This window comes from Nothoprocta perdicaria, unplaced genomic scaffold (assembly GCF_003342845.1).
Source record: "Nothoprocta perdicaria isolate Ctin4 unplaced genomic scaffold, notPer1 scaffold_5, whole genome shotgun sequence".
Taxonomy (NCBI): Eukaryota; Metazoa; Chordata; class Aves; order Tinamiformes; family Tinamidae; genus Nothoprocta; species Nothoprocta perdicaria.
Genome location: NW_020455754.1, coordinates 8,097,681 through 8,125,219, shown reverse-complemented (window position 1 = coordinate 8,125,219; position 27,539 = coordinate 8,097,681). Strand labels below are relative to the sequence as shown.

Here is a 27,539-nt window from a genome sequence, read left to right as displayed (position 1 = left end):
TTCTTTCTCAGCTGAATGAAGTTTAAAAAGTCCAAGATTCAGGAACTGAGTGTCTGGCTCTTCCACATGCTCCTTTCAACAGCCACAGGAAAAGGCCAGATGTTCTGCAATGTTTTGGGGCTTCAGTGTTCAAACTTGGCTCCTCAGCGTGGTTGGTGATGTTAGCATGTGGCTCCTTGCAAGTTAAGCATCATTAGACTTGAGCCTCTATTTCCTCTAAGTCCAGGCACTCCAGTTTGGGATTCGTTGGTATAAAGAACATATGAAGGCCATGGTTACGTCTGCACTGTGCAGTGTCAGCCCCATCTAGCACTGCACTGGGCAGGACGCTGTCCTACCACGTCTGCCTGCTTGGCTGCTGTGCCCCACATGCAGTACATGTAGGCCTCAGGAGAAAGAGAGGCAGACAGAAAGACACCAGTAGGAGAAACAAGCATGGAATCAATCAAAGCTTCCTTCCACGAGCCTTTTCTTTCTAGTCTTGGTCAGATTCTTTCATTTTGAGTCCTAGCCAGCACATGGACAGGGCACAGGGCCTCACTTAGTGGTCTCTTGACCTGATCATTAGTGACCTTGCCACATCTCTTCCAAATTAGCCACTGGAGAGGGCCAGGTTGTCCTGCTATCCCCTTCACTTTCAAAAGTGCCTTCCAAGGGCAGTGTGACAAGGAAACCTTGCAACACCCTTGTGCTGATTTGGACATTCACTTCCTTTTGTTCACAGGGGTCTTTAGGCTTCTTCCCAGAATGAAGTGGGTTTCATCTGCAGTGATGGAAAATGCTTCTCTTAGCATTGGTCCCTCATCTATGTCCTTTGCTGCTTGAAGTGCTGGTAGAGCTTTTCCTGGTCCTCTGCTAATCCTTCATCAGCTTCTCCTCCAGCGATGGACTATGGGCTATGAGTTGGGATGAAGACATTTGCCAAGGCAATTACTTCCCACAGCATCCCCAGTCTCAGAGAAGTGAGGCCGTGCTCCTGCTTGATCTCTTCAGAGCTCCCATGAGCTCAGGATGGTGAGGAAGAGAGTTCATCAACCCATTCAGCTGTCAACCATTCCTGGACACCTTGGGATCTCTGTGGGACAGAGAAATGAAGAAAAAAAAATCAGTTCAGTAGACATTGGGGATAAAGGAGTATTCAAACACCAAAGCCAGGAGGTATATAGCTATCTAATTGAGTGATCTACAAAAGCATTCAGTAGGGAACGCATCCTCTGGATAGCTGGATGACTTAATACCCAAAAGTACCCAAAGTAGCCACGAATAGAGATTGTGGATATATCTGAATGATGATAGATTAAATAAAGAACATATTAAATAAAGAAACGGGAAGTGAACCTTCAGGTTGAGAAAAGAACAAGTACTTGTATGCTTGTGCTTTTGATTATTTGAAAGTGATAGTTTAATAAATATATGTCAAAGATTGTCATTGGGGGGAAGAAGCTTTTAAAGACAGAGTGATTCTGAAGAAGGGAAAAATAGAACATTTCTGTTCCTTGGGAACACAGTGTCTCCCTCAGAAGAATTTTGAGTATCCAAAATGAAGTTATATTTCTTGTGTAAACGGAAGTTGAAGTTCTGATATGAAAGAGACAATTTGCAGCAGTGCCAGCTGCCAGCACTTCTTAAAAAAATCTATCTACTCTCCATCTGCCCTGCAGAGTGCCTGTCCACCCATCCACTTTTCCCTCCTTCAAGCATCTCTGGCTGTGCTGTCTAATGAATCAGTCCTGTGAAAGTTGGAGCTTATTCTGCATCCTGATATGAGCAAATGGGAGGAAGAGCCCTGAGTTCTCTGAGGCAAAGAGGAGGATTTTGCAGGCTGAGCTTTTTTCAAAGGAAGGGAAACACCCCTTCTGTCCATGGTTGTGGATGTGCAGGGCAGAATGACAGGGGAAGATATGTGTGCATGGGATTATTCAGTGATAAGGCAACTCTTAATGTTAGGGTGTAACACTTAAGGATGCAGAGTTAAACCCTGAGCACAAAATCAACAGCACTCTGCAGAACTTATTGGCAAGGGGAATTCTACAGTGAAGAAAAAAAAATAAGGAAGAAAAGTCTCTCACCTTTTATATTTCCTCCTTTTGGGGAAAAAAAAAAAAAGTATCTACAGACTGCAATTACTTCTGCTACTTCCGCTGGTGCAGCTAGCGCAGTGAAGTGTAGACTGGTGCTGGCAATCATTAAGCCAGGCTATGGAAAAACTGATTTGCTAAATGAGTTGGATTTAGATGATTTGGACATATTAATCATGTTATCATTTAGTTTTGCATACCTGGCACTGCAGGCTATCAAAACCTAACAATGTCATAAATATGGTCCAGAAATCTTACAAATCAGGAGCTCTTGGAAAATCCTTGAGATTTCCCATGCAGAATACCAGCAGCTACCGCAACTCCTGTGATTTCAATCGACAGTTCAGCCCCATATAGACATGCAGAACAGAACCAAAGGTTTAACAGAGGAAGAAAACCATACCCAAATATGAAGCAACAAAGATGAAATCAGTGACATTCTGCAATGCGCTATGCTAAGCGTGCTGGAGGCTTTCCAGAACAAGGCTGGAATCTCTGAGAAAGCCTCTCTGCCCTCTACAAGGAGCTGAAGCCAAAGGGCTCTTCTTCAACTCTCCTATAGATGGAGCTTTTAAGCTTGCAAGGAAACTGGAACCACGCTGCAAACTCCAAGGGCAAAGTCAGTTTTAGAAAGAGTTTATCTGGAAAGGAGGAGGAGGAACAAATGGCATGTGCACATTCAGAAAAGGGAGCCCTGAAGCAAGGCTAGGTTTCTGACTTTGTCTCTCTCAACCTCTGTGACTTAATTGTCTCTTTTTCTAATTGGAAAGAGCTTTGTTGCTTGTAATGGAGCTAACTAAACATGCTCATCCATCACAGATCAGTCCCCAAGGTCCTGACTTAGTTCTTACTAAGAACAGCCTGAAAGAAGTCTATATTTCTCAATAACTGTAGGTTTCATTACATTATTATTCTAATGGTGACTTTTTAGTATTCTAAATCCAAGCCATGCAGATTAGTTTTGATGGGACCCATAAGTCCTACGGCCTGTTCCTGCTCCTTCATTGGATAAGCTTAACTTTCACAGTCAGGTTTCTATGACAACAATCACAGTTTTGTTTCATGACTATTCTCCTGCCAGTGAACTCATCATCTAAGCTATCACTTTACAGAGAACAAAAAGGGTGGGAAAATTTGGTTGCATTCTCTTAGCTCAAATTATTTTCTCTACTGAGTAACACAGGGCTGCTTTCCAGTGTGCTAACTGAGAGAGAGGTGAGAGCAGCATGTGCCTCTGAGCAAGCACAGGCACCATCCCTGGTGAGACCAGCAGCTTGTGTCAACCTGGCTGTCCTGAGCTCCTCGTCCCACACGTGCACCTCGCAGCAGGCATCCCTCCCTGCACAGGCACAGCAGGGCCTTGGGAACCACCTTATGCCCCAACTGTTTGCAGAACAGTCTTATTTTCTTTGCTCTGTAGACGAGCGCTGCGTGCACACCCTGGGACAGAAAGTACTGGAAAGGGATGGACTGCAGTTCTTCTCACTGTTGTCAGGCTCTCCTGCTGCCTGTGGCCTCTGCAAGTGGAGGGAAGGCTGCTCTGCAAAGAGAGCTGGGTAAAGAAGGTCCTCCATTAAAAAAAAAATATATATATATATACACATATACACACACACATACATATATATTTATATATATATACACACACACATACATATATATATATAGGTATAGGATAGGTGGAGGGCTTAATTACCTGCAGCTCAAAGTCCTATCCTGCTCTGTGACATCTCCAGTCTACCCAGTAGGTCAAATGGTCCTGCTTCTACTCACTCTCACTGAGTTTAAAGCAGTTGTGTTACCCATGGCTGCATTTCCCTGTGTGCAAACCGAGCCACTCAGTGCAAACGCGTGCTACTAAAGAAGAAAGTCACTTAGGAACAATTAGAGGGTTGGCCAGATGCCAACAGAAGATTGCCAGCCAGCTGGTGTAAATCAGCTTGTCTTGACAGACCTTAACTCAGCAAAGCTGCTGATGGCTGAGGCAATCACTTGGTCCTATACCTTCCCAGCCAGCAGCTGCCAGAAACCCAGACCCTCCAGGCCAAAGTCTTTCTAAAGAGCGAGGTTGTATGGGAATCCCTACAGATAACAGGTTTTTCAGCCCAGGTTTATCCTGGAGAGCAAATATGTGAGAAGCAAGGCTGCCTTTTGCGTGTCCTTCTGCCTGAATCTGCAGTCTGGGGGCTGATGGCTCAGCACACCAGCACGAGGGATGAGAAGCCCTTTTACAGCCAATGTTTTTCACTTCTAGACTTATAGAAGGCAGGAAAATCTTGAGAAGTCATCCCTATATGACTCTCCTGAAATGGGAATGCATTGGCTTATTCTTTTCCTTCACTAATGCACTATATACACAGAGGTCCCTGAGACTCAAACTGTGGTTAAGGTAAAACTCATTTTCATCAATATAATGCCAGTGGAATCAGTGGAGTTGTTCTGCATTTCCACCTGCGTATCCCAGAGCAAAATTTGGCCTGCTGCTCAGCAATGCAATGCTAGTACACGCTGAGCCCAACGACTTCTGCTCTTGTTCTGGTGTAAATCAGCAGCAAGGCTCTGAAGTCAAGCAGGCTAATCTTCCTTTACATTGCTATTGCAGCCCTGACGTCAGTGGAGTGACTCCAGATTTATGCTAGTGTCGTGGAGAAAGGAGCAAGACCTAGTTGATTTACACTACTGTAAAACTGATGTGCAAAAAGAATTGGGTGTGCAGTACACCGCCCTATCCAGGCGTTGATGGAAGACAGGGCTAACTACACAGATAACAGCAAAGACTAAAGAATCCTTATTTATGGTCGCAGAATGTGTGCGCGCATGTACGAAGGAGGTTTGGAAGATGGCAATTAAAATAAACAGCGTATCATTTCTCCTAAACATCTGCCTCGTAAAAGCACAAAATCAGATGTTGCCCTGGAATGTGTGCTATTTACTGCCCCGAGTAACCCAGTGGGAGTGCAGCTTGCCTGACCTATTCCAACATTTCCTCTGCTCTGAGACCTGAATTCCTCAGAGTTCACAAGTCCAAATATAATTTTTGCAACAGGAGCCAAATGATGAAATCTTGCAGTCTCTGTTCCTGACTGATGTGTGCTCACCGCTGGAAGACCTGTATTTGCTCACAAGCCAGATACGAGAGGATGCACTTAGTGCATCCCACAAAGCACCCGATGTGGTCCAGACATGGATCAGGTGCACTCACCTTGCTCACTATGCAGACATCTGGATTCCGCTAGAGGACAGCCGTTCTAGAGGGTAAAGAGCTGATGTGAAAATAAAAATGACCTTTTTGGTCAACGGGAACTGAGTGTGACCCTCACAGCTACAGCAGGACTAAGAAGTGAAGGACTTTGAAGGGCCCTTCAGCCATTCTTGCTCAGCTCACCCCAAATTCTAGTCTACATGGATGAGCTCTATAAAGCCAAGATCCAGATGCCCCTGGGGCAGATGTTGCACAGATATGCTCTGAAACCCAGAGTTCTACCTGATCACGATGAGACTTGTTTCACCTTATTTGATCACATTCTACACTGTGAAGATCTATCCAAGGTAGTCCTCTGGATTTGCTTCATCACCAGAGAAAAGAGACAGAACCTTCCAGGGGAGCAGTTCTCAAGCTAATGGAGATATCCACGACGTAGCTGAATGACTCAGCTCCCAACCATCAGCAGGTTTTAGGGTGGAACGAGGACATGACAAATGGAGTGCACAGCCTTCCAGCATCCCTCCACTAACCGGACAGTTGGCAGCCTTGCATTGTGCAGTTGCTGCTTCTCAACAGGGGACTTAGGTCCTTATGGTGTTCAGTGCAGGCTGCCCACAGATTCTCTCCTCTTCCCTTCCTGCCTTTTTCAATATCACACTGAAAATTCTTGCTATTTTATCATGTTTCAACAACCTGTCACCTCCTATTTGCTAGCAAATCTTGCTATGATCTTTAAGCAGCATATGTTAAAGTGCAGGATGTAAAAAGGACCATAGGCTACACTAACATGAAACGGACCATCAAGTGCTTCTTCACAGACCAAGGTAAGAGAAGAAACAGTCGTTACTGGGAAAGAAGCTGAGTTGTGTTTTAACACAACAGCAGAAGGAACACCGAGATATATCAATCAATCACAGAGGCTAATTTATGAGCAGACTTACTTAAGCAGAAAACTGCATCTCAGAAGGAAGCACCTGGCAATGCCTCTGAACACTCCATAACGTATTAATCAGCTCAGGAGCTGGCATTTCTCTCCTGTCATTGTCCTTCGAATCCATTTATGCTTATTTTGTGCTCCTTCTCCATGAGCTCTCTTAGGGGAACAGGGATCCAGCAGCCGATGCAGCCAAGACCAACTTTGTGACACAACTTCCCAGCCAGCATCAGCCCTAAGGACAAGCCACCTCGTGTCCTCCTACCCTGGCACCGATTTAACTCAACACTTCTGCTTGTTGGTTATCAAACATTTTGAAAGATCCAAGTCCTCTTTGTCATTTATCGATGGTTACAGACCACAGATTTCCCACCTCAGCTTCTCTCTCGCATGTCAGGGTCTCAGCAAAGATCACTGGCTGTTAAACTGACGTGTGTGACAGTCCCCCGTTAATGGGTCCTCATTTACTTTGGTGAGAAATGATGTCCACGCTGAATTCAAGTGTTAAAGGACTTCTCTTTCCTGGCAGTGGGTGATCAAAGTGACTCTGGAATGCAGCCAGAATGTGCAACAGCTGCAAAGCAACAGGATTTTAAAAGCCATGTTATCTCACTTCGCCCTCTTCTTTGTTTGCCCCGACTTTGCAGAGGGGGGATGTTTGTTTCTGTTTGGATTTGGGGGAAGTGGAACGGAGATTGTTTGCTTGGCCTTTTTAATCAGTAAACAGATTCAAGGAGATTCCAAAAGAACAACAATTCTCTTTGAACATATAAAATCAAATTGTAAAACCCCGCATCCCTGACCTGAACGCTTGTCTGTTGCAGAGTTAGGAGACCCGTGCAATGTTAATGTTAACCACAGAGTTAATGTTAACTGTGATGCTGCATCTTGTTGCTGGAGCTGAATTCGCTGCCATCCTGGCCAAGTGTAGAACACAACCAAGTGCAGATCACCATGTATGCAGGGTTTTATTATGCTCTTGAGACGCAGAAACATATTTTCTTCTCTTGTGGCGCACTGCAAACCCCAAATGATGACAGAGATAAGTGCATTATTATATCCAAACTCCTGCATGCTGATAACATAGACAATGCTATTGTTGGTTCGTGGCAATTTCCTCTCTTTGCTGGGAGTGTAGACTTGTCCTGAAGGTGGATTTGCACCCAGTTTCTCATATATTTCTTTCAGTTCCTACAGGCTTAAAAACAAAAAACAGGGATTTCAGCCCCGTTCCTGTCTCAATCAAGAGAGACATAGCAAGAGGCATTGATACCCATCCTGAGTCCTACTGGCATCTCTCAAAAGCTGCTGGCAGGGGCTGACTTCCCTTCTCCTCGCTCCTCAACTGAGCCCAGTAGGTAGATCAAGAGGAGGCATCACTGCCACAATCAGCAGTGGCACTGGGCTCCCTGCACTGCACTACGAGGAGTGTTTCTTGCGTCCAGAAAGGTCCATCTCGCACGTGCATTTCTGCTCTGTGGCTGTCCCTCTTGCAGACGTAGTTCCCATGGGAGACTCCAGTGCCGATGATCTCTGATCCCAAGGGCACGAGTGGAACAGACTCGGATGTGGGAAATGCTTCACAGCCTTCGCGCCAAGTCCCTTATCCCCAGGCAGCCTGTGAACCCTGCAGAGGCTGCAAGACTAGGCGGAGTTCTTGCAGCCAGCTTCTAGCTCCCCTGAACTCAAGAGTTCTGTCAACTCCGAATGACTGTGTGAGCTAATGCTAATACTGCAAATACAAATGAAATATTACATCTGCAAGTAAAAGGCCAGACCTTTCCCTTTTGAGAGACTATTCTCCAAAACCCTGTATCATTCAAGTGCTTAATTTATTGGGATGGGGGTGTGGCAAAAAAAAGATGAGGGACAGGATAATGGTCGACCAGGAGAGATGTTTATAGGAGAAAGGACATGTTGTTAGCTCTTGGGACTCTGTGTTACTCTTGCATCATATAAATCCATATTCAAGAAAAGCTTCCAGCCCACGAGACAGATCAAACTCATCAGTTCCTAAAGATGAACTTGATGACACATTTTTGAATGTCACTATTTGGAAAGAGGAAGCCACCACTATCTGTTCTGATCAGGTCGTCCTGCTGAGGGCTGCACACAGAGGTGTGGTCCCATTGCAAAAACAATCCCAGAGTGTTTCGGGGGTTGTTCAGGCCCGACAGTTTGGGTTTGTTCAAGACCAGTTTCAGTCGGACCTGGCAGGGTATAGACAGAAAGGATAGTTCCTTCAATGCATGAGAACTGAAGTAGAAAGAGAAACGGGTGAAATGTAAGGCTCCTTACATTTCAGGGGCAGGAAGTGGTCTCTGTTCTCAGGAGTGACTACAGGACTCATAAAGGTCAGGGTTTCTTTTTTAGAGCCTTAAATTTCGAAGACATTTGACCTGCGAGTGGAAAGTAACAGATACACTCCTGTCCCTGAGGTGGCCAACAGCAGTTCGAAAACCTGACACTGGCACAGACACTAAAGGCTCAGAGTGAGCAGGCAAAAAGAAAAGCAAATGAAAGAAGAAAGGACCAAAAAAACTCCTTTTTTTTTTTTTTTAGATTTTCTTAATGCAGACACTGGATAACTCTTAAGTTTTTTCAGCACTTGGGGGAAGAGCAGTTACACAAGTGTGACTGATTCAGCACAGGGAGACCATTCAGATGCAGCCAGTTCTTTCCTCCAGTGTCAGCAGCTCTGCTACCCCAATACACAAATAACAAAAGGGGAAGAGAAACAGCCTGGGGAAGGTGGAGGTGACATTAACCCTTTCACGGCTGGCATCCTTCCTGGCACGAGTCCCTGATCCGAACGGGCACTGCCTAAAACAACCTGACCTGCTGCTGGGGGTTCTCACGCTGTTTTCTCTGCCACTGTAGTTTCCCAATTCTATTTCTTGCAATTAAAAAGAGCCCAGAGACTCCTGAGTAGCCAGGAACGTGTCCTGCTCTGGCCGAGCTGCAGAGCCATGAGGCGTCGGAGAAGTAAACGGAAGGTGTCCGAGCCCTGAGATTCCCGGTTGGGATAGGTGGATCCCAGCCCAACGATTTCTAACGCATTAATAACAAATGGAAAGTCCCATTCTGAAGGCTGAACAGCATGTTAGGCCTGTGCCACATTCTTCCAGTAGCCTATTTCTGAACTGCCCTTGCGTACCAGGGTATGGTTTCACTGTACAGCATCTAACGTACTCCTTCCTTCCCCCTCCTCAAGCAGTATAGAGTTAATTAGGAAAAAAAAGAACAAGTCGTTCCTCTCACTTGTACAAGAGAAACTCGAGGGTAAGAACATCCATTTCACCCTGTGTATACTGGAGTTGCACAAGCAACCTAAAGAGGAACCTAAGTGGCAATTTTCTGCAGTCTTGGCTGTATCGTTATTTTGGGGAGAGTGTTGCTCCTGGGAAGTCCAGAGGCTCTGTCATCCCACTAAATTACCGAGGAACATAACTAGAACCCATGACTGTGAAGGGGGAGATGGAGCCCTGCTTGTCCGTTTTCTCTCTCTTGTGTAACAAGTCTCCGGTAACTTTTTCAGCAGCAGCTCCGGAGCTTAAGAACCTTTTTCAAAATTGCCTTGGGAATTTGTCCACTCCCCACCTAAGTAGATGTTATTTGCTGAGAATAAGTTAGATTCCTTTTCCCTTATCCTGCTCATCCGCACTGGCGGGTGGAGCACAGAGGTTTATGCCAGGACTGATAAACACTCCCAGGTTTTACAGGGCTAAACCTGTGCAGGGAACGCACAGACTCGTGGCGCCGAGTTCATACCACGCTACGGTTGCCTTCATCAAAGCAAAGCTACAGCAGCCAAAGCAACAGCTGGCACCCTGAGCTGCTGGCCATGGCTGATGGTATCACAGATAGACACAACAGAGCCTTGCAGGAGGCCACTAAATTCGTTCTGCAACGCAAACGACATGAAGGCAGTGACCTGGAATCCTTGGGTGGAGCGCACATCACACCTGGATAAATACAGCAGCAGCAAGAAGGCATGTTTTCCCAGAGCCCAGTTGTGAGCTGCTGATTGCACCACATGAGCCCTCAGGGGTTGAGCAGCTCGGCAGTGAGCAAACGGTTGGCATCTGCCACTGGGATATAAAAAGACTTCCATGCAAAGTGGAGCTTGGCTTGTTGATGAGCTCATGGTTTCAGGCACGGTGACCTGTTGCCCTTGATGGGTGCACCCTCTCCTTCAGCACCCCTGCTGAAATTGCTGTTTCTGCCTTGAGTTGGCTTTTTATCCAGAGAACCCATTGCTTTCCAACACAAACCTCAGCTACACATAACCCAACGGTAAGGCCCGTTCTCCTGGTTCCCCAAAAGTGAGACAACCCTAGAAGAAGCTAACAAGGGGTGCCACCACGCTGCCCTCGTTGCTCTGATGATCTGACAGAGAAGGGCCTTCGGGTTTGTTATATTTTAATCAGTTTCATAGTTCTCACTGCACTGAAATCTGAAGGCCTGCAACATCCCATCAGAGACACACCAGCAGCTCTATAAAGTTGTCCAATTCCTCCCTGCTTGACCCTGACACATAAAGCTCATTACAATGGTGAGAGAAGTAGCAGGGTTCAGGATCCTTGGGGCTTTCAACTGTGTGTTAAAATGGCCAATAAAGAACCAGGGATGTGCACAGAAACAAAGGTTTCAGAAAGCTGGCAATCCATCCAGAGAAAGTCGGCAAGGAAATCATAGCCGAGCTCTTCATAAACTGCTGAAAATCAGAAGTTAACAACTTCCATGTGAGGAAGATAAAAGGTGGAGCAGCAAGATGCATGCATATGTTCAGTTCTATTAATCTTGCCTCACAGACCAGTCCAGCCAGCCCTTTAATCACTCAGCAGCTCATCTCACAGTTGTCTCTATTATTAACAATAACGTGCTTACTATCTGCAATCCTTCGTAGACTGGCGCATGGGGACCACAAGCCTGCCCTGAGAAGCCCAGCAGAGGAGCAGGAGAAAGCCCAGGAGGTGACAAGCCAGACACTCCAGACAGAGGTGCTCAGAAGGGAGACGAGCACACGCGGTTTTTAAAAAGAGCTCCTAGTTTCCATGGCAGTTCATGTGAATTTTCAAGACATATAGCAATACTGGACAGTTTTTAGCAGAAACATATATTCCATCTCAAAAGCATACAAATCTACAGCAATTTGGTATTACACTAGGGATCAAATGTAGGGATCAAAGGGGTTCTCTAAAGATTTACTGCTTGCAATGAGCCAACATGTTAGTTAAATCCATCAGACAAAATGAGAAAAGAATGGAGGGGAACAACATAAAAGTGAGGAGCAGCTCAAAAGCACAGGAAATACAATAGCAGGAAGGGGCTGGCTTTGATATTTAAGCTATATAGATACAAAAGAAGGAAAGGAAGATGGCAAGGGTTTTTTGCCCCATGCTGATCGTGCTGTCAGTATTGAACAAATGAACTATGAAAACACGGTGTCTCTAAAACAGCTTGGACTGGGGAGCACCCCATTGCCCTGACTGGGGCAAACACAGCATTTATGTGCTCATGTTTACACTGAGCACTCTAGCAATGCCCCAAATGACCTAACAGGTCTAGTTTCTGTTAGTCGTTTGCTTGGAACTAGCAGTAACTGGAACTCCTGGCTAAAATCACTGGGGGTTTCCTGAAGCAAAGCCTCAGCTCAGACCTGGCTTTGCTGATGCTATAATTAGCATGTGAAGAAAAAAGTACCCATTAGCATCTGCAGGGCTTCTCTGGCCTGAACATTGATGTTCATGATGCAATTGCTTCCTCAGTGCTGGCTTCTTGTATCACCCACGAAGGAATGCGGCATCCCTGAATGAATCATGCAAGCAGCAGGGTGGGAGGAAGGAAGGAAGTTCTTTACAAACAAAACCTTTTTTCCATAACTAGCTGAAATGAGGAAATGGGGTGAGAAAACTTTAACGAGTACATAGGGTTAAAGAAAATGATAAGGTTTTGCGGTGGGAGGAGTGGGGGGTATGGTATGCAGTTACTTTTAAATTAGGCAGCGTTACCCAAGGCTATCTGACAAATACAACACCTGAGGACTTTCTGCTCTAGCGAGAGTTGCTCTCTTGGTCAGAACAATTTCATTTTATCCTTCCCAGATCAGTCCTGGTGTCTGCAGCATAATGACATAATGATAGTCATCCTATAACCTCCCAGCACTCCAGGTAAGCTCTGGCAAAGTCACAAAGTGGTTTAGTCGTTAGGTGAAAGCGTAGCGGTCTGAGGTTTAGATTCCTGGCGCAGAAGCCAAGAAATGACAGTATGTGGCAGTTGGGATGCACCTTCTATCCAAGCTCCCTGACAGCCTTCGCAGAGGCCCTGCAAAGGCACCGGGTGCCTGGCAGATTCCATCTCACATGCAGGTGCCCTGTGGCTTCGAGACGTGCGCTGAGTCACCACAGCTGAGCACAGACCTCAGCTCTCTCCATTTCTAGTCTGGTGCCTAAATCCTAGATATTAATCACTTCAGAGCACGGTGAAATCTTCACGCTGTGTATTTTCTTGCAACTCAGCAATCACTCCACATGACAGCTATGGGGCTTTAGGCAGACTTTTGAGGTCTTGAGGAATAATGCACAAAGCCTGCAGAATATTCTGGCACCAGGGACAGTATAACTGTTTCTCTGGGAGGACTAGAGACACCCCAGATCAAGGGTATCTAGGCATTACTCCAAGGTAACTTGTACAGCAGGACTAATCCAGCCTGGATCTGAACCATGGACCAGTTCACATCCCTAATGGGCCAGAGTCCTCATCCTAGAAGACCAAAGGGTACCGAAGCCTTTTCTTCAGCTCTCCCACGCAAGGCAGCTACCCCCCTCGGTGCAAAAACCCCATTTCCCCCCACTTGCCATCTCACAGCTGCACCTCCTGCTTATCACCAAGGCCACTGCTGTGCCAGGGTGAAGGGAAGGTTCTCTGGGTTGTCTATCTGTCAGACACACTCACCACAGAGGCCCACATGGTTGGGGAAGGACAGAAATGCCCTCTCCCTAATCACGCCTTGGCATCAGCAGAACAGCCTTCGAGAAAGAAGAAGCGTGACCATTTTAGAGGAAATCGTAGCTCTGCACAAAGCATCAGGAACCAAGGGAGTGGGAGAAGATTGCAAATGTGTTGCCTCATCTCATGCTGCCTTGGGCCAAGGCGTAGGAGGGGAGTCTGCAAACACACGGGCTTGGCTCTGTGATTTCTACAGGTAAGAAGATGCAAAAGGTGCATCTGGTGCACCTGAGACTAGTTCTCAGAAAGAACCAGGCTGCAGGACTAAAGTGTCCCAGATCCAGAAGGGTAAGGATGGAAAATAAGGGGAATCAAGAGAGTATAATAAGGCTAATTTCTTTTTTCTTTTTTCTTTTTTCTTTTTTTTTTTGGTAAAGATAGCAGGCTGTCTTCATCCATTGCCCATCACTGACTTGCACTGGGCACATCTAACTACAGGAGGGGAGTACTACTAGAAAGCCCATCAAATTTTTATTTATTTATTTTTTTTTTAAGAAACAGCTTCTAAGCCTGTGGGCATCAGAAGTTAAAAATTCCAATTAATGCCAACAAGAGAAGAAGCAGGCACTCTGCAATCATGTCTGCCCCAAAGTTTGCAAATCAGCTGCTGCTCTCCCAAGCTATGGTTTTTACTCAAAAAAAAAAAAAAGAAAAACCCACATTACCCTTGGCAGGGACTTTTGTTGTTGTTGTTGGCCATTTGTTCTGCAGTCCTTTGAGGGACAGGCACAAGCACTTCACCTCACCCACAGGAGCTCTTCATAAAAATGCAAACGGGGATTGCCAGGTTTTTCACATGACTCCAGCAATAAACCACCATCTATGGAAACTTGTCATTGCCCTGTGGGACTGTGCAGCACAGGCTGCCTTCCACCTCTCTTCCTGTCCAGGCCTCTCTCTGAAACCCTTCTTTGCTTGGTCACCCCCCAACCCAGCCGGTTATTGAGCTGCTCCCCCCGTCCTGCACCACCATATTCCATATTTGATCAAAGGAAGTAGAAAGGCTGCTCTGCTTGCTTTGAAATAATTGCCCTGTGCTCCTGCAAGCTTCGTTTTATCCCCACGTATCTCCCCAGATATGCTTCTGTGTGCATGCTGTAGGGTTTGATGACAGTGTCTCACTCTGAAACTTCCAGAGCAGAAAGTTTAAGTCTCTACCTCACATTCAAACAAGCGCAAAAAAAATAGCGAGAGTTGTAGGAGACTCATCTGACCTATACGTTAGGCAGACCTATATATTAGCAGGGAGGCATCAAAGCCTCCACCGCTCTGATTTTGCGGGATAAACTGGAAGGAGGAACATTACGGCCCAGCACACACCTATCCTTACCCCATTCCCACTGCAAAGGGGGCTGTCACCCTAATGCAGGGCTGCTCTACAGCACCCATCTCAGGCTGCAGTAGCAGTTTTCCCTCTTAAGTAAATCCCTGCCTTTTCTTCCCGCTCCAGCAGCACGAAAGAGCCATAAAGCTCCTGTAATGAGCCTGCTGAAAGCTGTGGCTGGTGGAGCATGTTCTCTGCCTTCTCCAGTGACAGGCTGGGTTGGGGCATGACTAGGGAATGGATTTATACTGCTGTCTTGTGATGCCTGGCCCTGTGACTGGAGGAGTGAAAAGGCAACGGATGGACACCTAGAGGCAGAATTTGCTGAATTTTTACCAATCAGGAGGATCAATTGTCTCTTTGTCACTCCTTTCTGTCTGAAACCCCCTCCACATACCTTCGTTAGACCCAAACGCTGCACACATCCCAGATGATTTACTCAGTAGTCAGCGGAACACTGCAGAGTCCTGTCCCCATACAAGTCTCATTTGAATACCTAAGTTTAGTCATTTAAATCCATACTTAAAGTTTGAGGACACAGTCAGCTCGGTTTTTGTGCTTGCAATCAGACAGCTCTAATTTAGCAATATTCATCCCCAGGAGAAACCAAACCTTTTGCAAGGCATCAAAAATTGGAGAAAGGAAATTCTGCCAAGCAGCCTGCCTTCTCTCTGACATTATCAGTTGAGCCGTCGCTTGAACACCACCTTACTTTACATGTCACTAGACTCCTCTTTTAGATTTAGGTGTTCTGCCTTGCATGGAAAAAACATCCAGCTGCAGTTTGTCCCTGGCTCCCTCGCAGGGTCCCAATGCACAGAGACCTGGTCCAGCCAGGCGAGACCTGAAGCTACCTGGCATGGGCTGCTCTCCCTGCACTCATTGCTCGGCTGATCCAGGTTTAAACATAGCCCTGCTGCCCTGTGCCAAGACCCTGTCCCCACCTCCTGCCTGCTCCCCTATTCCATGCCCAGATCGTTTTCCCAAGGTGCTTGCTCGCTGGGCCAGGGTTTAGTGCTACAATAAAACTGCACTAATTCTTTCAGGCGGGAGAGAAGCGAAATGATTTGAAATGGAAATACTTGATGCCATAAAATACTTGATGCCATTTATGGGCAAACCCAGTATGTTGTACTCCAATGGAGGTTGTTTTTCCCTTCCTCACCATGAAACTGGAACCTCTCTGCAGGGAGGCGGCATGGTGTGGGGTGAAGGAGGTTAACTTTAAAAATAAAACAACGCTCACTTTCTATGCTCTAAGAGCATAAATTAAGCCTGGCCTCTTGCCCTACACTGCTCCACCAGCACCGGAGAGGTTCATCGGGGCTGGATGGCACATTGGCACTCCTGGAGGTTTCCACGCTATAAATATGTAACTTAAGGATCCCCATTTTAAGAAGGGTGCCCTGGAGGGACTGGGACCCACACAGGTTTTTCAACGTTTTCAGCTTTCCAGATGAGCTGTACAGATCACGTCACACAATTATTGAGGACTGGCCTTCTCTCTGAAACCAAATGTCTTCCCACGGTTCTGACATCACAATGCATCTCTGATCCCACACGCTCCTGCAGGAGCACCACATCACGTGGAAGGGAAGCCCCATTTGAAGCCACCAGCGAAAAGTCACTTGAACTGTGTTCTCTGTGAACTACGAATCACCCTGTGACCAGCTCACCCCAGGGCCAGGGCAGCTCCTCCCCGCACCCCTGCGTGGAGTTGCACTGAGGCTTCACGGTCTGTGCTGCATGTAGAAACTCTTCCTTTTTCTGCTAAAAGTGTTTTAGAAAAATGTCTCTCACTGAGCAATTTGCTTTCAGGCTTAAAGCAACTTATCTAGGGTTTCAGCTGCAGCTTCTCATGGGCAAAATCGCCACTCATTTCCAAACATAAGTCAAATAAAACAGGATGCAAATCACAGACTTCAGACCAGGATATTTTGCAAGGGTTTGGAAGGTTTCCTGAAGACTGCCCTAACCCATTTGCTGTCCACACACCACAGTCCCTCAAACACCTAGGAGCAAATTGGACCTCCACCCAAAAGCCACCAAGCAGCTGGACATCCTGGAAGGTAGTTGCAGCACATTGCTCATGGTGGACACCACGTGCACTGATACCAGTGGGCTTGAGAGGCAGGAAAGGTAATGGTGGCCACGGGGAAAGTTTTTAGCAGAGTGACTCTTGTGCAAGTTGATGCATGCAAACTCAAGCTGCCCCCCATGCAGGCACGAACAAAGCATTTCCTTTAACCACAGAGCAAAAAGATTAAGGAGGAATTTTCACACTCTCACACACTTAAGAGAAGAAAATATTTACATGAGGGAGGAAGGACTTGGCAGGTGTTTCCCTGAGGCCCTGTTTGTTGTCATGCGTTTCTGAGGATTGGGCTCAGGCTGTGGAGCTCAGTGGCAGGGTGTGAGTCCACTCAAGCTGCCAAGGAGGTGGTGTGCATGATAGGCTGCAGTCCTGGGCTGGTAAGAGATCCCCTGTCAGTTGTTACTGCCTCTGTCTGCAACAAATCACATCTGAGAGGCTGCAGGTAGCTCTGGCAGGGTGACGGCCTTGGCACCACTGGGAGATCAGAGACATGTGGGACTTGGTCCAGTCACCAACGGTGCAGGGAAGCAGGGTCTGGGTTGTAGAACCTCTTTGGAGCAAGCACCATCCACAAGACATGATGGGAAAAGCTTTCCAATAACACCCCATTTTAAAGGGGTTGAGGGGAGCTGCATGGCAGCTCTAGCTGAAGGGATGAGTCCGATTCCCGCTTCAGGCCACATACAATCAGCAACTTCTGGCTAGGGCTCTCTATCCCTTGAAAGCACACAGTTAGAAAAACGCAAAAATGATTAAAATTTGGGCATCTGCTGTGTTTTGGAAGTGCCTGTTTTAATCCCTGCCTAAGCCGCATAATGGCTCCCTGCAGTTGTTTCTGGAAAAGAGAACCCTTGAAACACGCAGGCCACACACTGGCCTTTGCTGCCAACGCTCTCAACACGGTCCAAAATGCCACAAAATGCAAAATTGTTGTCACTGCAACGTGCTGGGCTAGGATCCTGGTTGACGTTAGCCATTTTCTTTCTTCACTACCACCTGAGGCAATGAAGGCACCAGGACAACAGGGCTGGGCAACAGGAACAGGCCAGGAGAATAACATTCCCAAAGACCCCCAAGAAGTTTTACCAATCCTAATTAGGAGACAAACCAGCCTGGGACAGTTAAAAATGACCTGTGCTGTTGTGCTATCACCTTCTGCCCCTCAATGACATGGCAGTGACTGCACTGGGCGTAGCCGAAAAGCCTACATTTTCCAAGTGTCTCATATTCCCTAAACGGATGGTCTCAGGACATCTGTGTCTCTCCCAAGACCCAGGGAACTTTGGCACTGGAGGCCAGCAACAAGGGATTAAAGTCCCCAGCTGTGAGACAGGACTTCTTCAGCCCCGTCCAACCTGAAAGCCCGGGAGCTGTTCTCCAGCCTCTGATTGCTTGAAGCCCAAGAGGCCAGAAAAACAACAGGCTTAAGAGCCACCACTCTGCCTGCAAAAGCCTTGACACAAAAGGTGCCAGCGAGAAGAGCCCTTTCACCCAGGGATGCTGAACACCAACTTCTTCACTTCTTCTAGGCCAGGAGGGCTCACAGAGCCTGGAAGAACTCCAGAGCTGGTCTTGAAGCATCTGGGGGAAATACATCTAGCAAAACAACTTCAAGCAATGACACTTGACTACAAGCATACCATAAATATGCTTTATTTGAACACAATGGCAATCAATAGGACCTGCAATAAATACTCAAGCTTTTGAACATACAGATCTTCATCTATGTATCTAGCATAACAAATTGCCTTTACATTTCCTGGTTTATATACAGATCTATATATCGCTGTATATAGATAATGGAGATATATACACGCATGTACACACATATATCTAAACATATATGCACTTGTGCAAAAATCGACCTTACCAAGGACAGTAAACAGTAAATATTTCCCAATCCACTCTCACTGGCACTAACAATATTGCACTGAAATTTGACTGTATGCACCTACCATTGGGAGGGTGAGAAAACAGGAGAAAAACTAAAATTGCATGCACGGAGAAGCAGCAAATCCACTTTTTTCATTATAAAGAAAGAGCTGTAAATATTTAGTGCCTTATAAAAATACTGAGCTTGAATCAACACCCTCACACACAGCAATTCCAGCAGACACTCACTGCCACATCCAGGTGCATCAGGGTTGTGTCCAGCTTGCACAAATAGATCTTGCAACACTCAGGAGAGATAACCTCCTCAGATATGTGTAAACTCCAGTTTCCAGCATGCACAGCCCTGTCTAGACCCAGGCTGTGCTGCTAAGACCCCGAGGAAGCTCCTGTGTTCCTGACCGATCTGGCTGTACTTTGTTCTGCTGCAGGCAAACACGAGGCTCCGTCCAGGAGCTGGGGGTGCAAGAGGGGACTGTTGTGCCACACAGCCTGCCTGGGCACCCCGCGGCAGCTCGGGCCCTGGGCATCTCTCAAGAGGCAGCACTAGGCAAAACACTCGCTGCCCTGGTCTGCAATAGCACTGCAAGCACGTGCAGGTTTCCCTGGGTGCCCAGAGGAACCGGCCACGCCGGAGGAAAGTCTGTGATGAGGACAGGGTGCAGCTACCCCAGCTGCAGCCTCACAGCCTGGCACGTGTGTTCCTTGCAAAACACTCGCTTTGCCCCCAAGAAGCTTGGAGCTAAAGCTCACTTTCCAAACAGCTCCACTGAAAAACAACAAGGGGGAGAAATGCTCAGGCTGCTTGGTTCAAGTTTCAAAACCAGCCAGGTTTTCCCATCAAAAGAGACTGCTGCACTGGGAGATGCCAAACAGTAGTTGCAGTCCTACCTGGAGACCTGAGAAACCACATATAAGTTTAAAACACTACAATGAAAGGAACATTAATCCTTAGGAAACGCTGGTGTCAGGGAGCCGGGGGCACAACATCCCTCCCCGCCAAGAGCAACACCCCACGCCAAGGCGGCTTTTCTAAAGGACTCGTCATCTAAATCTACAGAAGTGCCCTGGGCCTTGCGTGCACTGCAAACAAAGCGTGGCCCTAGTGCAGCTTTTCTGAGTTAGCAGAAGACACAGGCCAGCCAAGGAACAAGGTGCTGCACCAAGACTGGGTGCATTTGCAAAGAGGAAGGGGAAAGACTGGGGTGACACGGGTGAGCACCCATCAGGCAGCTTTGCCTGAGCCTCCTTCACGTCTGCATTGCCAACGCCAGCCAGGAAGCCTCGGCTTCCCCGGTGTTTTTAAAAGGATGGCACTTTCCATCTGCTGACACAAAGCAGAAAAGGGACCTTCAAGCCGGGAGAGCCCCCTCTTGCCAGAGGAACGAATGTGCTCCTAACCACATCTCCATGGGAAATGGATTCATCATGCCAGTGAGAAGAAACACACAGAAGCAGCGGATGGCAAAGGGACAAGGGGATGAAAGCCACTGCGGGTGCTTTTGGCTCCCGGAGCGGGAGCACTGTAACACCAGAAGGGCAAGAGATGCTGGCACAGGGATTGCAGCCTGCTGTTTACTCCTCACCAGCCCTACCAATACTCTCCCTCCACAGCAAAAACACCTCCCTTATAGTAAATAAATACATAAATAAGCCCTTTGAGGAGCACGTTGGCCGTGACGTGAGGCGCCGAAGAGCACGCTGTGTGCTTGCTCACACATCCGCGCTCTCTCCAGACACGCGGAGCTCTCCTTTCTTCACTGCAAAGCTCTGGCACATTTTCAGCTTCCCGGGAGGATTTAGCAACTCGGTGCTCCTCGCTCCCTCCCTGCCGTACCCCGCGTCCCAACAGGCACCTCGAAGAGAGCCCCACGTGCGCCTGGCAGGACGGTGCTGCTGCAGGACGTGCACGGGACGCCGCGGTCACTGCCGGGACGTGTCCAGCACTCACAGCCCCGCTCCGCGTGTCCGCCCTGGCATCCCACGGGATACGCACGGATTGGCACCGCTGGCACTTGTCGCTGCCCAGAGCCATCAGCCCTTTGCAGGCTTCTGCAATCAGTTATTCTGGCGTAAAAGCTTCCACATTAACCATATATTGGGACTAAGGAAACCAGAGCTGAGGCAGAAACAGAATCAAGTAACCAGCAGAGAATAACCTTCCTTCCCATACTGGCCATAAGCAGGCTGAGAAAGACTTCAGTGGGAGGAAAAGGTCCCATCCGAGCCTGAATCTGAGCCTTCCCAGGCTCTTTGCTCAGCCTAAAAAGAAGTTGAGTCAAGCTCCCAGGTGGGGCTCTGCATCCTCTGCTTCCACAGCACTGACTCCCCCAGCCATTTCCAAAGCTTCCTGGTACTGCAGCAAGTGTCAGAATTTATTCCAAGACCTGGGCTTCCCAGAAAGCAAAAGCGCTCCAAGAACGCCTCCCAAGAAGCGAGGGAGCCCATGGCTCCCAACACTATGCCTGTTTTGGAGGGCACAGCAAAGACAGCTCCTCATGGGGAAACTACAGCTGCCAGAAGGAAAAAAATAGCAAAGCAAGACCCACAGGGAGGTCAGTATTTTGTCACAACACAAAAGCTGCCTTTGTGGCACTGATCTTGACTCAGACATTAAAAACAATAACACCTTCTGCTTGGCCGAAGTGGCCAGGAACACTCCGTGTTCCTCACCCCGGGCTCAGCAGCATCCCACCTAGGCTATAGGCACCTTCACACCCGCTGCAGCGGGCGAGCAAGGTAAAGCCAGCAGCACACACTGCAGTCCAGGCTGGTTGCAATAGACATTTTTGGTATTTCAGCACTGGACTTTCCTCAAGCGAAGTCACTGCAGTGTGTTTTATTAGATATATTTGAACTGAGGCAATTTTCGGCTAGGCTAAAATCCTAACTACCCTAAAATCATTTTATCCAGCTATGGTTTTAATTTAAGTACTCTATTTTTAAATGTCTAGCAAAAATAAAATTATCTTTTCATTAGCAAACAATTCAATCGGCAGGAGGATTCCTTTATACAACTTTTTCAGCCAGGGAGCTGGGCAGGTTTGTCAGGGGTGACTGGGCTCATATCAAACTATTTTGTGTGTTTTTATCTGAGACATCTCAATGATTGCTGGACTTCAGGGGCTCATTGCTGACCACCTCATCGGATTCGAGCTTCCTTCAGAACTCAGCAGGTCACCAGTTTTACCCATGTCAGAATTTCTAAGAGGAAAGAAATGAGTGGCACATTGAGCCCAAGGTTTCCTAGCACTGTTTCTGAGCACTGTGTCAACTGCCTGGTGCAGAGAGCCAAACATACCCTGCCCCATCCACGTTTTCCTGCTCTGGATAGTGCAATTGTTCTGCAACAAGACAGCTACTCGCCTGGCAGCCTACAGCAGCAACATCTCAAGTGTTAATATAAGCAGCCAAACAAAGAGAGCAATTATTTAGACAGTCAAGCCCTGGTCCACAACACGTGCCCCTGAAATGCAAACAATTATTAATAACAGTAAAAATGCACACCGCAATTGAAATGCGGACAGCAGATTTCTCCGTGCTGGCAGCCTGCTCCTGCTCCAAATTTGGTGCAAGTTTGGCTGCTGGTGCAGGCCAGGCACGCATGTCCCCGCTCTGGAGCCAGTTAATGCCACTGCACATCCCTTGCCTCTGTGCTCTCAGTAACACTAACCTACCTCGCCCCTGGATATTGCAAAAAATTGCAAGGGCCTGGCAAGATTAAGAAAAAAAAAATCAACTGCTACTACCAAGAGGTTAATTTTCACATCCCCATGAGTGCTACACAGCAATAAAGGACCTGCACTAATCTAAAGTGCATCTCTAACCAGTGTGTGGTTCCGTATGTGCTATACAACATAAATCCCCATGTAGAACGGAGCAAAGACCACCCGATTCTGCAGGTTGCTGGGGCTGTGCTGGGTTTTCCCCAGCACAACAGCCTGTTAATGTTTATCAGAAGAGCAAATGTTTTTGTCAATATGGGACCTTCTCCCTCCAGCAATCACATACCACACCATGTCATCACACCCCTCCTTTGATTAAGCAGCACAGACAGTAATTTAAGAGTGAACTCAAAGGAATTCAGGTGCACTCCGAAGCTGCTGACATCCCTATGGAGGCAGCAGGCGAGGGCACAGACCGGGGCCAGCATCCCCACACTCAGGCTGGAGCTGATAGCAAGAGATAGGAGCAAAGAGCTTTCTCAGGCACATTCCCTGTCTCTGCCTGCAGTCCTGATCTGGAAAGCCTGCAAGAGTCGCTGAGCCAGCACCCATCAGAGGGCTAGAAAAGGACTGGGCTTTTACAGCTATTGCTCGGTCTCTTCCAAGACACTCTTGCAACTCTTGCACTCTTTCCAAGCAGAAAGAGTGGGGAGGGAAAAAAAAAAAAAAAAAAGGAAGGAATGGAGACTCCCGGTGTTCCTATCTTTTTCCCATGAAAACCTGGTGAGACCTCGTAATTCAGAGTGTCAAAAGCTCAAAGAAGTTTGTCCTTGTCCTGCCCCTTGCAGCAGCTGTGGCAGAGACCAGCAGGTCGCACTATTCATCCCGTCTTTACAGGAGTGATTCCAGGGGCTGCTTCTTTCAGGCACCAGTGGCAGGTCCTCCCAAAGCAGGCGAGACCAGCAGCCACACAGGGGTTGCAGGAGACAGACCAGCTCTGCCCCTGCTCCCAGATTCCCATCTCCCCGGGATGCTGCAAGCCACTTCCTCGGAGCATCACCCCAAGCCCCCTCTGCTACCTGTAGAGGTGGCAGCTCCCCCCAGCCCATTTATCACCCACTTCCCCAGCTTCTGAAAAGACGTGGCACCTCCACATCCTCCCAGCCCTCGGCTTCCCCCTTTCACACAGCGGCTGAGGAGGGATGGCAACGGGCACGCTCTATTTTCCGAGCCCGGCTCGCCGCTTTCCTCCAAGTAGGGACTTTCTGGGAATAACCGGGCAGCGGCAGAGCCGCCCGCTCCCACCTGCCCGCCCGTGTCTGCCCCTCCACGTCCCCTCTGACAGCCCGGAGCGCGCAGCCAAGCTCTGCAACCCGAGAACAAAATGCAAAGCCTGCCGCGAGGGGGGAAAAAACCCTTCACAAACAAACAAACTGACCCAAAGGCATCCGGGGCTGCAGCTGGGCCCCCAAAGCGCCAGTCCTCTTCGAAAGAAAATTATAAAGTCGCCTCCTCTCCCGCCTCTGCGGCTTCACTGTCACTTGGGAGCTGAAGTCAAAGAAACTCAAAGAGTTTTAAAGCCTGGAGGAGGCTTTGGCCAGAGTCTGAGCAAAAAGATGGTCCGTGATTTTAGCAGCATTTCTCCCAGCTTTCCAGTACCACATTGCTGATTCCCACAGCCAGAGTCTCATATTCTGGGCAAACAGTCCATTTATTTCTGTTATTTCAGAGGAAAATCCTATAGCACTTGGCAAAAAGGGTTTGTTATGTCTGGGTGGTATTTAAATGCCCCCACTGCGGGGGATCGCTGCAGATCTCACATGGTCCCTCCGAGCCACGCGCGGACCCTGCAGCCCTGGTCCTAGCATCCCTTCGGGGGCTTTTCCATAGGGCAGCATCTCCGCGCTTCCCAGGGCTGGAAAGCTCCGCGACTACTGCCCGAGGCTGCATTACTGGCCACAGAGGGGTCCTAGGGGCCAGCACCTGCCAGGGGAGCTTGGTTGTGACCAGGGAAGACTTTAAAGGCAGCATCCTCACCCTCACAAAGTGCCAGAGGGCACCACCGCAGCAGCCCGTATTCCCGCTAAGTCCATGAGGTAGTTCAACAGCCAGCCCGCTCGGGAAGCTCCTCCCGGGATGAGCTTCACGCACAGCCTGAAAACACCCCCCATTCCACACAGGAAGGGTTTGCCTCTAAATAGTGAGGTGCTGCGGTGTTTGTCACTCCACAAAGCACCAGCCTATCCGACCCTTCCCGGAGCAACATTCCACCTGTTTGCACGGGGCTCGCTGGGGTTTAGGTTTCTTGCAGCCACCAGATTTTAGATGCATTTTAGAAGTAGATTATTTCTCTTGGGGGGGTTGTTTTTCCTTATATAGAAAGGCTCGTTCTCACAACGAACATGTGCCGCATCAGAGCCCACCACGTCTCAAAGCTACCCACTAGGCACAGTACCTTTGCAGTGCAAAAAGCCCTCAGGGTTTGGGAAGGAGCCTTCTTCGCAGAGGAGCTCACAGGTTTTATCCGTTGCCAGGGGGTAGCTGTTGTCCTCCTCGTTGTAGTCGCTCCTGCCGTTGCTGTTGGAGTACCCGTTGGCGTACATCTTCAGCGCAGACCTGCGGAGGCACAGCAGCTCCTGGAAGGCGTACCTGAAGTCCGGGCTCCGGCAGTAGATCAAAGGGTTGAAGGCAGAATTAACGTAACCCAGCCAGTTCAAGAGGATGTACACGTACTTGGGTATGATGTCGTCCTGGATGACGTGCACTATATTCACAATGAAGAAGGGCAGCCAACACAACGTGAAGGTGCCCATGATGATGCCCAGGGTCTTGAGAGCCTTGTGCTCCTTCAAGCAGAACTTGGAGGAACGGCGGTGCCCAGTTCGCCCGTTCTGCTCCTGCTCCTTGTTCTGAATGTGAAACCTCCCCTCACTCTTGTCTATCTTCTGCAGCTGCTTCTTAGCCACCTGGAAGACCCTGGCATATACAAAGACCATGATCACAAGTGGCACGTAGAAGGAGATAATAGAGGAAGCAATGGCGTAGGCTTGATTGGTGAAGAAGTCGCAGCATGTTTCTTCCTGGTAGCACAGGATGGCTTCAACACGCTCTGCCCGGTACCAGTGCATCTGGATGGGCAAGAAGGAGGTGAGAGCAGAAACCACCCACACCACCAAGATGACCACGCGCGCCTTGCTCTTGGTGAGCAGGCTCTGGTACTTGAAGGGGGAAGTGATAGCAAAGTAGCGGTCCACAGCAATGACACAGAGGGTCTCAATGCTGGCCGTGACACACAGCACATCCAGGGAGGTCCAGAACTCGCACCAGAAGTTCCCAAAATTCCACATCTCCATGATGATGTGGCTGGCGCCAAAGGGCACCACAGCCAGCCCCATGACCAGGTCTGCGCAGGCCAGCGAGGTGATGAAGTAGTTGGTGACAGTCTGCAGGCGCTGGAAGCGGGCGATGGCGGTGATCACCAGCACGTTGCCGAAGACGATGACGAGCACGATGAGGGACATGAGGATGCCCATGCCCACCACCCACAGGTCCCGCGACAGCGTGGGGTCGGCGGCGGCGCTCTCGTTGGCGCTGGCGTTGCCGCCCGCCACCCCCATGGCCCCGGGGCCCCGCGCATACGAGGCGCCGGGCTGCGCTAAGCCCCGTCCCGTCCCGTCCCGTCGCGCGGCCGTCCCAATGCCCGCAGCCCGCGCGGCGCCGCGCGCCTTATAGCGACACCCCGCGTGACATCAGCACGGCGGCAGCCAATGGCAGCGCCCGCCGCGCCGCCCCGCGCCGCCCCCCGCGCGCCGCCCGCCCCGACGGGGCCCCGCGACCCCCGGGACACCCCCCGCCCCGCCGTGTCCCCAGCACTGCCCGCCGGAGGGGTCCGCTCACCCCGCTGCGTCCCTGCCCCGTGGTGTCCCCGTGAGCAAGCGCTCTGCAGCCTGCGGGGTGTCCCCTCCCTACACACGGCCACGGTGCCCACGCACCTCGCACGCTCTGCAGGGTCTGTCCCGATGCACATGTGCCACCACCCGATGCCCGCTGCTTTGTCCCACGCGTCACCCCGTCTCAGGGGCTCCTCTGCCTCACACGTATGCCACCCTGCGTGTGCTCCCTGGCCTGCACTGTCCCCATGCCCCACGTGTGCTCTGGCCTGTGTCCCCAAATCCCCCCACCACATGCACGTGCCCCACACATTCCCTGCGCTCCAGGCATCACCCTGCTCCGCAGTGTCCTTGAGTCCCACGGTGTCCCTGAACCCACATCCCAACTTGCCACATCGCCACATGCCCCCAGTGCCCGCTCAGTCCCCATTAGGGTAAGTCCCCTGCTGCACTGGGAGCCCCTCTCCATGGCCAAGGGCTGGGATTTGAGCTTTCTTGGGAGCCACATGAGCCCAGGGCGACCCTGTCCCCCCGCTGGCTGACAGTGTCCTGGTTGGGGACTGCTGGGCACTGAGGCCCACCACGCTGCAGCCAGACATGCCAGAGACCATCCCCAGTATTTTCCCTCCAATGCAAACATATTTGCTAAATAAGGGCTACCGAATGCTGCAAACCCCGTTCTAACTGAAAGGGAGGTAACTCCACCGCTCAGTTTCATTTCTGCCTGGGCTGAAACCATCTGACCTCATCCTACCCCCTCGTAAACACGCACCCACTTCCTGCAGCGCAAGGGGCTGCTGCAGAGGACAGCGGAGACCGAAGACAGCGATTTGCCCAGTAATTACAATTTTTGCAGGTCTGAGAAAGGGAGAACACAAAGAGCTGCTTTCGCGCACATTTACCCGCATGCCTCCGGGCCATGAGCTGCTGCGTGTGGCTGCCCCCGTAGGCACCTGCATTGCCGAGGCAGATGGTCACAAGCCACCCCAGCCCCATGCACACACAGCCCCCTCACTGCCCCTTCAGCATCCAGAAATACCAACATTGCTCCTATTCAGGACAGGCTCCGCGGCCGCAGACACTCGCCTAACCTTCTGCCGCCGTTAAAGGGTTACTAATTTGGGATCTCCTCTGAAATACATCAGCCTTTGGAATTTGACAGGGCTTCAGGTTTCTGCCTCACTTTTCGTGCAGCCTCCAAGGAGATGCAGACAGGCTCAGGTCGCAGAGGGGAGCTGCTCCCGGTTGCTGTTTCTCCAGCTAGTGCCAGCGCCCCGTGGAAGAGCCAGACACCTCGCGTGGTTCGGCCCTGCAAGCCACTAGGTGTCCCATGTTGTGCACGAACCGTGCAAGCCGAGCCCAGGGCTATTTATAGATGAACAGGCTGTACACAGAGGAAGCTCTGTGGTTTAAAACAGAGGGGCAAATGAGGTGTCAACATCAGGAA

At 49.3% G+C, this 27,539-nt stretch overlaps 1 protein-coding gene across 2 annotated transcripts; it reads right to left on the bottom strand.

Moving 5' to 3' along the window:
- Positions 1-365: 365 nt before the first annotated feature.
- On the bottom strand, positions 366-25,778 carry ADRB2 (adrenoceptor beta 2). 2 transcript variants are annotated; one of them, XR_003250689.1, is made up of 2 exons: positions 3,775-3,883; positions 366-1,075 (listed from the first exon to the last, which is right to left on the bottom strand). XR_003250689.1 is itself a non-coding variant. In XM_026047580.1 (2 exons), the coding sequence occupies exons 1-2, from the start codon at positions 25,733-25,735 to the stop codon at positions 1,041-1,043; spliced, it is 1,113 nt and encodes a 370-aa protein (XP_025903365.1). In that variant the 5' UTR covers positions 25,736-25,778; the 3' UTR covers positions 366-1,040. The 2 variants fall into 2 exon arrangements, 1 of the variants encoding a protein (XP_025903365.1); XM_026047580.1 differs by lacking the exon at positions 3,775-3,883 and adding an exon at positions 24,658-25,778.
- Between the last annotated feature and the right edge of the window lie 1,761 nt (positions 25,779-27,539).